At 35.0% G+C, this 9754-nt stretch overlaps 1 protein-coding gene across 1 annotated transcript in view; it reads right to left on the bottom strand.

The window, feature by feature from the left end:
* Positions 1–1755: 1755 nt before the first annotated feature.
* LOC103143824 (pyroglutamyl-peptidase 1) overlaps positions 1756–9754 on the bottom strand; it is a 15898-nt gene continuing 7899 nt past the window's right edge. Inside the window, exons 3-5 of the mRNA XM_007560528.2 lie at positions 8114–8230; positions 7259–7494; positions 1756–3124 (exon numbers count right to left, since the gene is read on the bottom strand). Of these exons, the coding sequence (XP_007560590.1) occupies positions 2929–3124; positions 7259–7494; positions 8114–8230 (549 nt within the window). The 3' untranslated portion in view covers positions 1756–2928. The remainder of the gene's footprint in view (positions 3125–7258; positions 7495–8113; positions 8231–9754) is intronic.

Genomic DNA, 9754 nt, shown 5'->3' with positions numbered 1-9754 from the left:
AAAAAGCCCAGAAATCGGTTCAATCTGTGCCAATACTTGAAAGCTGATGTTCAGAAACTCTCCAAGATGTATTCTTAAAATAAATATCAGTGCTTTTATTCTGCATCACCGCTGAGTTGTAAGAAAATGAAACGGAAAGATATTTAATGTTATCATTTAATTTCTTTATTTCAAAGCCTTTCTTTTACAAATTGAGATTAAAGACTGCAACAGTGCATAATAACACAAAGAAAACCTTTCAGAGAACCGTCAACATGTGACAGAGCAACGACGTAGGTGCACAATTGAGCACATACTGAGATTAAAACCAAAACAGTATTTGTGAGGTAGCCACACGTCTGTACGGACAGCATCAATAATACTTCTCAAATCTGACCCACGGAGAATTAGTAAGGCCTTTTTCAGGACACAAACAGCAACAAGGCACAGGAGAGGGTCAGAGGTCACCTCAAAGGTTAGCTTGAGGCAGAAAATCTGCAGGCAGCTTTCTTCACAACCCTCACAAAGCCACACAATAACCTGCCAATATTTACAACAACTCAGGAGAAAGCTGTGCTCTAAGGTTTAATCACTGCAAAGATTTTTAAACACAATGACAGGATGAAATTTAAGTGGCTCCACGATCCAATTTACTCTTACCTGGATCCACATATAAACGGCAGAGTTAAAATTAGGGATAATTTACTAAAACTCAATGAATCCAAGCTGTGTAACAACGTTAAAACATGAACAAGTCTAGCTATAAAAATTAAAAAAAAAGCTGCTGAGGCAAACTGAAAGAAGTGAAGCGCTCTAAACTGTCCTTAGTATTAAAAGAAACAAGACAGCAAAAAGGGAAGCCTGTTAATGTAACAAATCAAAACAAAACACAAAGCTCTGGAATAATAATAACAATAATAATAATAACAATAATAATAAAAAAGAATAAGTAAAATTCACTGAAAGATAAAAATCTTTAAAAAAATCTCATAATTGTTGAAAAGAAAAAACAAGTTAAAATGGTTGTGGAAAGCTACATGATTCGTTTTAAAGTGACAGAAAATGAGAAAAAAAACATGCAACTATTCACATTGTTTGACAAATGCTGTTTCAGAACAGGTTAAACCAATTTACAAAAAACAGAAAGTGCAACAGAAATAAAGTTAAAGGCCCAGTTCTGACTGAAAACTCAGCAAGTCAACATGTCACTTAAAATAAGAAGCTACAATAAATGTGACTCACTGAGATCAGAGAGTTTGGATTAGGAAGGAAAAGCTGCACAACCAAGACAGAAAAACTACATTTGGCTTCGAGCTGCAAACTGCTGGCAGTTTTTTATCAAGAGTTTAAGATGCAATTAATTTAAATATCTAAGCATCTCGAGTTTATAAAAAAAAAGCATGAAATTATATGGAAATGTAGCATCGGCGTGTAGTTCTGGTTTTACACCAGCATGATTTTATTGCATTAAAATATAAAATAGTGCTTTGATTCTGGAATATTCACCTCCTTGGATGTTTTACTCCGTTTAAAGCTTTTATAAATCAATCATGATCAACAAAATTCGACTTTTTTGACAAAAAAACGAAAAACAAAAAAGATGTAAAAGAAAAACTGATTTTGTTAAAATAAAGACAATTAAAAAAAGATTCATATTATTACAAAGTGGAAAAAACACAAATGCTGCTTTTTATGACTGATTTGTTAAAGCAGCAATAAAACATCCAAGGGGTGAATACTTTTTATACCCTACACTTTTTCAATATTTTTGCTTTTGTCACACTTAAATGTTTCACGATATCAAACTAAACTGAATATCAGACGAATAGAAACTCTGTAAAAACAAAATGCTGTTTTTAAGTTACTTATAGTGATTTTTAAAAGGGGAAAAAAAGAAAAACCAAACTGTTTATGAATGAAAAGTAAACTTCCAAAGGGCCAGATTGTTTCTTTCAGAAATTAAATTTGAATCTTTGACTCAGATTCTCCTCTGATCTGAAACACTAAAATGGGAGAAAAAACATTTTCCAGTATTTTCTTTGTTTACTAACCTTAAAATAAATAATTTATTTTTAATTTCTGCCAGGAAACTTAAAAACTTGAGCATTTTGTGAACAGGTGTGCAGCCGTAATAAAATCCTGACGGACTTTGAGAAGGTTTCCAGTGAACGAGATCCGTAAAGTTTCATTGCACAGTCCGGGGTCAGATCTCAGCGGGGCAGATTTATTTATTTCTGTCAGAACTGGGCCGACAAACTGGGGAAGTATGAGCTGGAACCAACCCGTTCCCTGATTTAAATAACCTTTGTAAAGGAAGGCAAATTCACAACTTCTTATAAAGAAAACCGACTCGGAAACAATTCAACACCAAAAGGGAAAGAAGACGGATGAGTTCAAAAGGTGGCGGAGAACGAAGCTTACAGCTAAACATTTCTACTTAAACCATGTTGTGTTATATACATGGACATCTTCTAGGTATTTAGCAATTGAACATGTAAAAAAAAAAGCAAAAAAATCTTGATCTGGTGCTACAGATTCCCAGATGTGTCCCCTACAGCCATCACAGTAACCCTAACCCTATAAGGTGCATTAATAGGAGTCACATTTGGGCTTTAGATCGTATTTAACGTCACATCACAGACTCTTTGTATCTCCACTTGTGACCAAATATAAAACAAAAGCAGCGATTTGCTTTTGTGTATCTCTTTTAAATCAGATTTTAAACTTAAATGTTGCCTTTAGTCTCCCGTTTTATCCTCTCACCGCTGGGAGACATGAAGTGACGAAGGTAAAACAGAAACATATATAGTGATATAAAAAAAAAGCCAAATCTCAAAAGTTCAGTAAACAAGAGCAAAAAAAAACAACAAGAAAAGGAAGTTTTGGCTACTTGTGGTCAAGTGCAATTACTCTTGTGTGGCTGGGCTGGAGACGCTGCAGGGAGGTCACTTAGTGGATGTGCTGCTGGCAGCGGATCTGGTCCTCCGCCTGGTCCAGCAGCTCCAGCATCTCCCTGATGATGGCCTGCAGCGCGCGGCCCAGCTCCTCCCCGCTGTAAGGCTTTCCCAGAGGAGGCACGTGGATGAAGGCGGAGCGGCCGCGGCTCAGGTACAGAGACGTGTAGTAGGTGAAGTCGCAGAGATACCTGAGCAAAGAGCAGAAAATGGGACGAAGGAAGAGATTCGATTAAACCAGAAATTGAACTGGAAGCAGCCGGGCCTGTCGCGATAAACAATAAATCAATTCATCACACGGTAAATTAAACAAACTCAATAACTTTGACTTGCATAATTTATCCTTTTTCTCCTTTTCTACCAAGAACTGGATGATAAAAGTTTGGTGATTTGGTCTCAACTGGCCTTTATTTTGAAGGACAGTTTTGTTTACAGAAACTTAATAACTCACATTATTTTTTTTTGCTTCTATTTATTTATTNATCCCTGAGACTCCCACATGGACGATGAGCTGGACAAGAAACTGATTGTTAGAACCACTGAGGCGGCTTTACAACAATGTTACTATGAGTTTATGCGGCAGAAAACGACTTAAATTGAAGCAAAATGTGTTATTGTGAATGTTGTTTCAAGGTCAAAGAGGATAATTTTGTTGAAATGATGCAAAATAAAACCAGAAAACTCCCATCACAGCGGCTCGTTCACAGATTCTGGGTATAAATAGAGCAGGCGAGTCGCTGCTGCTGCTCAGATCCATTCAAGGTTTTCCTTTGGGTTTGTAGCGACTCTGCTGAAGTGTGATCACAGGAACAGAAGCAAAGGTCACACTTTTATTCAAGACGGCCTATTTTTGTTGCTGCAACACATTTTACATGGAGTCAGAGTGAAATCACTTAAAATCTGCTCCAGTTACACATTTTAATGAAGGTTTGTAGAACCAGTACTTGGCTTTTAAATCATAATTACTATGAAACCACGAGAGATTAATGCTGCATTGATTTTACTACACCAATAATTACTCAAACAAGAAATAAACTGGAGTATCAAGAGAAAATCCAACATGCAAACGCCACGATTCAAACCAGGATCCTCTCGATACCAAACAGGGCTTCTTCCTCCACTACTGATCTGCTACGGCGATCTCTAGTCACAATGGGTTTTCATAACGCCTTTATTTCGTTTTGCTGCTAAAACAATTATTCTTGAATCTACAGGGCTGGACGATATGATTGAAAATTGTATCACGATATAAATGTTTCATATCAGCAGAGAACCCAAAGTTACACCAAAGTAAGGGTAGAACTACTTCAACATATTTTTACTCAAGTAAGAGTAAAAAGTCTGAAAAGTAACAATTATCAATCATTTAATATTTAATAAGTACATAATCAGATGAACAAAAGTATAAGTTAAGAGGAAATGTTGGTGTTTTAAGGACCAAATTGACAATAATTTATATAAATAAAAAATAAAGACAGGCAAAAGAAAATTTTTCCATGTCAGTTTCTTTCAATAAAAAAAATTGAGGAAAGTATTTTGAATTTTCAAATCAATCAATCAAATTGTATTTCTATAGCACCTTTCAGCAACAAGGCATTTCAAAGATTTTGATGTTTTCATCAACCTTTTCTAATGCAAACTTTCAAAAAAAGAAAAACTGTTGATGGAAACCAGAGTCAGGTAAGAACTAGTTACATTTACTTGAGTAACCTTTTTTTAAAAATATATATCTATATACTTTTAGAAGTATTTTTACTCTCACTTGAGTAAAATGTCTGGATTTTCTTCCCACTGAATGAAAAACAAAAAATAACCAAAAATCCACCAGAAACAGAAACAGACCTGCAGGTTTCATAAGTTTTATATTTAAAGAAACAGAGTTTCTCTTCCTTTGTCTGATTTTGTTATTTTGTAATTATATTATTTACATGGATTATTTTCAATCTGGCCCTTAAAATACCAACATTTCCACATAACTCTATATTGTGATCCATCCGACAATGAGCTTTAAATTTTAAATCAATACTTTTTAACTTTTTTATTAATTTCTCTATTGGCTGCTTTTTACTTTTACTTGAGTAAAAACAGTGGTTTTACTCTTACTTGAGTCCATGTTCTGATTTCTCCACCAGCTCCGACGGAGACACAGAAGAAACAAAACAAGAACAAAGATCCGCTTCACCTTCCAGCATCTTTGGAGACGGTCACAGCGACTCCCAGTCCGGCCGTCGCAGTCACTCTCTTGCAGACCGACTCCATGTCAATAACTGAGTTGATACAGTCTGGGCCTCCCACAATGCAACACTGTGAGTCTGGACAGAAGCTGCTGTTGTCCAGGCCTTTGTAGCCGTGATTTCTGCCGCACTTCTCCAGCGTCACAGTGGTGGCCATCCCTGAGACTCCCACATGGACGATGAGCTGGACAAGAAACTGATTGTTAGAACCACTGAGGCGGCTTTACAACAATGTTACTATGAGTTTATGNCAATTACTGAAAGAACAACATGTAAAGCAGAATTTAAGTCAAAACTGAACAAAAATATATACATTTTGCATTACGGTAATTTCACCCCCACTGTAGCAGGGAGTGAAATTAATCTGATAAGATAATCTTTTAATAGACGGTAAACTGCAAAAATAATTAGTTAGATATTGAATGTTCCAGTTTTATGGATAAATGGGTAAATATATATTTACTCACAGGATATTTAAAGAACTTTGCAAAATTAAAATAAGCAAAAATATCCAGGCGGGGATTTGAAACTTAGACTCAAAGGGTTGAAGTGATAATTTTGTTGAAATGATGCAAAATAAAACCAGAAAACTCCCATCACAGCGGCTCGTTCACAGATTCTGGGTATAAATAGAGCAGGCGAGTCGCTGCTGCTGCTCAGATCCATTCAAGGTTTTCCTTTGGGTTTGTAGCGACTCTGCTGAAGTGTGATCACAGGAACAGAAGCAAAGGTCACACTTTTATTCAAGACGGCCTATTTTTGTTGCTGCAACACATTTTACATGGAGTCAGAGTGAAATCACTTAAAATCTGCTCCAGTTACACATTTTAATGAAGGTTTGTAGAACCAGTACTTGGCTTTTAAATCATAATTACTATGAAACCACGAGAGATTAATGCTGCATTGATTTTACTACACCAATAATTACTCAAACAAGAAATAAACTGGAGTATCAAGAGAAAATCCAACATGCAAACGCCACGATTCAAACCAGGATCCTCTCGATACCAAACAGGGCTTCTTCCTCCACTACTGATCTGCTACGGCGATCTCTAGTCACAATGGGTTTTCATAACGCCTTTATTTCGTTTTGCTGCTAAAACAATTATTCTTGAATCTACAGGGCTGGACGATATGATTGAAAATTGTATCACGATATAAATGTTTCATATCAGCAGAGAACCCAAAGTTACACCAAAGTAAGGGTAGAACTACTTCAACATATTTTTACTCAAGTAAGAGTAAAAAGTCTGAAAAGTAACAATTATCAATCATTTAATATTTTAAAAGTACATAATCAGATGAACAAAAGTATAAGTTAAGAGGAAATGTTGGTGTTTTAAGGACCAAATTGACAATAATTTATATAAATAAAAAATAAAGACAGGCAAAAGAAAATTTTTCCATGTCAGTTTCTTTCAATAAAAAAAATTGAGGAAAGTATTTTGAATTTTCAAATCAATCAATCAAATTGTATTTCTATAGCACCTTTCAGCAACAAGGCATTTCAAAGATTTTGATGTTTTCATCAACCTTTTCTAATGCAAACTTTCAAAAAAAGAAAAACTGTTGATGGAAACCAGAGTCAGGTAGGAACTAGTTACATTTACTTGAGTAACCTTTTTTTAAAAATATATATCTATATACTTTTAGAAGTATTTTTACTCTCACTTGAGTAAAATGTCTGGATTTTCTTCCCACTGAATGAAAAACAAAAAATAACCAAAAATCCACCAGAAACAGAAACAGACCTGCAGGTTTCATAAGTTTTATATTTAAAGAAACAGAGTTTCTCTTCCTTTGTCTGATTTTGTTATTTTGTAATTATGTTATTTACATGGATTATTTTCAATCTGGCCCTTAAAATACCAACATTTCCACATAACTCTATATTGTGATCCATCCGACAATGAGCTTTAAATTTTAAATCAATACTTTTTAACTTTTTTATTAATTTCTCTATTGGCTGCTTTTTACTTTTACTTGAGTAAAAACAGTGGTTTTACTCTTACTTGAGTCCATGTTCTGATTTCTCCACCAGCTCCGACGGAGACACAGAAGAAACAAAACAAGAACAAAGATCCGCTTCACCTTCCAGCATCTTTGGAGACGGTCACAGCGACTCCCAGTCCGGCCGTCGCAGTCACTCTCTTGCAGACCGACTCCATGTCAATAACTGAGTTGATACAGTCTGGGCCTCCCACAATGCAACACTGCGAGTCTGGACAGAAGCTGCTGTTGTCCAGGCCTTTGTAGCCGTGATTTCTGCCGCACTTCTCCAGCGTCACAGTGGTGGCCATCCCTGAGACTCCCACATGGACGATGAGCTGGACAAGAAACTGATTGTTAGAACCACTGAGGCGGCTTTACAACAATGTTACTATGAGTTTATGTGGCAGAAAACAACTTAAATTGAAGCAAAATGTGTTATTGTGAATGTTGTTTCAAGGTCAAAGAGGATAATTTTGTTGAAAGTCTGAACACAGTGTTTATCCAAGAGTCTAAAATACATAAAATCTGATCAAACAGACGAGATGCAGCTCTGGAAAAAAGAGACCACTTAATATGATCCGTTTCTCTGTTTTTACTTTCTATAGGTTTATGTTTGAGTAAAGTCAACAGTGTTCTTTTATTCTACGAACTACTGACAACATGTCTCTGAAATTTCAACAAAAATTTTGTTTTTATTTGCAGAAAATGAAAAATGGCCAAAATAATGAGAAAGATGCAGCACTTTCAGACCTCAGATAATGCAAAGAAACAACAATACTGATGTTTAACTCAGGAAGAGTTCAGAAACCAATATTTGGTGGAAAACCCAGGAGGTTTTCAGTGCAGTGGGCTCTTTGTGTTTCTGTCTCAGACATATTACGGACCAAATTCGACCTTTAATAACACGGTAATAACACGGTTATAACACCAGATGTATGTGATTTTCCGTCTTACCCGTGGATGAAACTGCTTCCACAATGAGGGAACCAAACTCTGGACCTTCTGGTACTCTACAGGAACCTCGTGTACATGCAGGTCCACATTGTTCCCCAATCCAAGTTTCTTCATTTCCTGACAAAAACATAAACTTTACGGTTAAAGAAATTCAACAGCAGAAATAATTACAGCAACTATCATTGTTTAACAGAAAAAAAAACACATTTCTGTGCAGAAGTTCCTGAATTATGAAATACTTTAAGCAGTTTTGAAGGTTTTTCAAAGTTATTCTTTAAAATTTGGGAGATTTTTAAAAATAATTTAAGTTGCAAATAACTTGTAGAAGTTTATTTTGCTTCCTTAATTTATTACAGATGCATCTTCAGAGACTCTGAGGCCGTTTCATTTTTAAGACACCAATTTTAGAATATTCTGATTTTCTTTATGTATAGAAATAATAAAATATTTTCTCCTTTCAGCATAAATTGAACATGAATGTAAAAGTTATACACAAATCTGCAAATACAGTAAAATCCTCCAGGCTGGGACAGAAATAATAATAAATAAAATAAAACTAACATGAATAATAGAAAGACAGCTGCATCTAATTCTTGACTGTTTCATGTAAAATTATTTATTCCACCTACAGAGGAACTGTTATTTACAACAACAACAATTAATTGTCTATATTTGGTCTATAAATATATCAAGTTAAGTTTTAACCTGTTTGCTTCAGTTTCTTCCTGGACGTTTCCAGCAGCTTTTCTATTTCTTCTAACTTAATTTTTAAACACTTCAGTGAAACATCATCAGCAACACTGATTTAGCTGAACCTTCAGGTCAACTTCTACACCGAAGAGTGTTTTCAATCAGAGCAGTGCATTAATGCTTACATACTCTGAGTTTATCCAGTTAGGAAACGCTTAGATCTTTAGTGTCTCATCAATTCGTCAAGCCGATAATCTCCTAATAATGTTTATAGCAGATTTCTTGCTGCATCTTTGTGAAAAAGATAAAGTTGCTGGAGTTTTCATTGATGCAACAATCACAACTTTTTAGATGAACTATTGTTTGTTGAAACTTCTTTCGTCCATTTTCACTGTTATTTTAAGCAACCAGTTTAGAAAGACTGAGCAGGAAGAAAGAGAAAAACTCCATCAAGACAGTTCAAGAGACTTTGTGACATTTTGATGAAAATTCCCTGCATCAACAATAAAGTCTGAAAAATCAAGACAAAGCATCAGCACAAAACATCAAGTTTCTTTAAATAACCATCATGTTTTTCAGTCATTGTTAGGTTTTCCTGTCAGTCCCAACAGCCACAATTTAAACATATTTCTAGGCCACAATAAACAATAAATCAATTAATCGCATGATAAGTTAATAGAAACTCAATAATTTTCATTTACTTGATTTCTTGTTTTTCTCTCATTTTCCCAAAACCTGAATGATAAAAGTTTTCAGTCTGGTGCTTTTTGTCTCAACTATCCCTTTTTTGAAAGATCATTTTGTTTACAGAGACTTCATGATTTATGTTATTTGTTGTTTCTGTTGTTTTCTTTAATTATTTTGGATATTTCAAATGTCTCCCAGTTCTAGTGTTTAAATGTTCATTAGAGTTAAAAGTTTATTGATCTTTGAGAACGTGTTCCTGCATTT

This window comes from Poecilia formosa, unplaced genomic scaffold (assembly GCF_000485575.1).
Source record: "Poecilia formosa unplaced genomic scaffold, Poecilia_formosa-5.1.2 Scaffold116, whole genome shotgun sequence".
NCBI lineage: Eukaryota > Metazoa > Chordata > Actinopteri > Cyprinodontiformes > Poeciliidae > Poecilia > Poecilia formosa.
The sequence above is the reverse complement of the archived record's forward strand: the minus strand, read 5'-3'. Positions and strand labels throughout refer to the sequence as shown.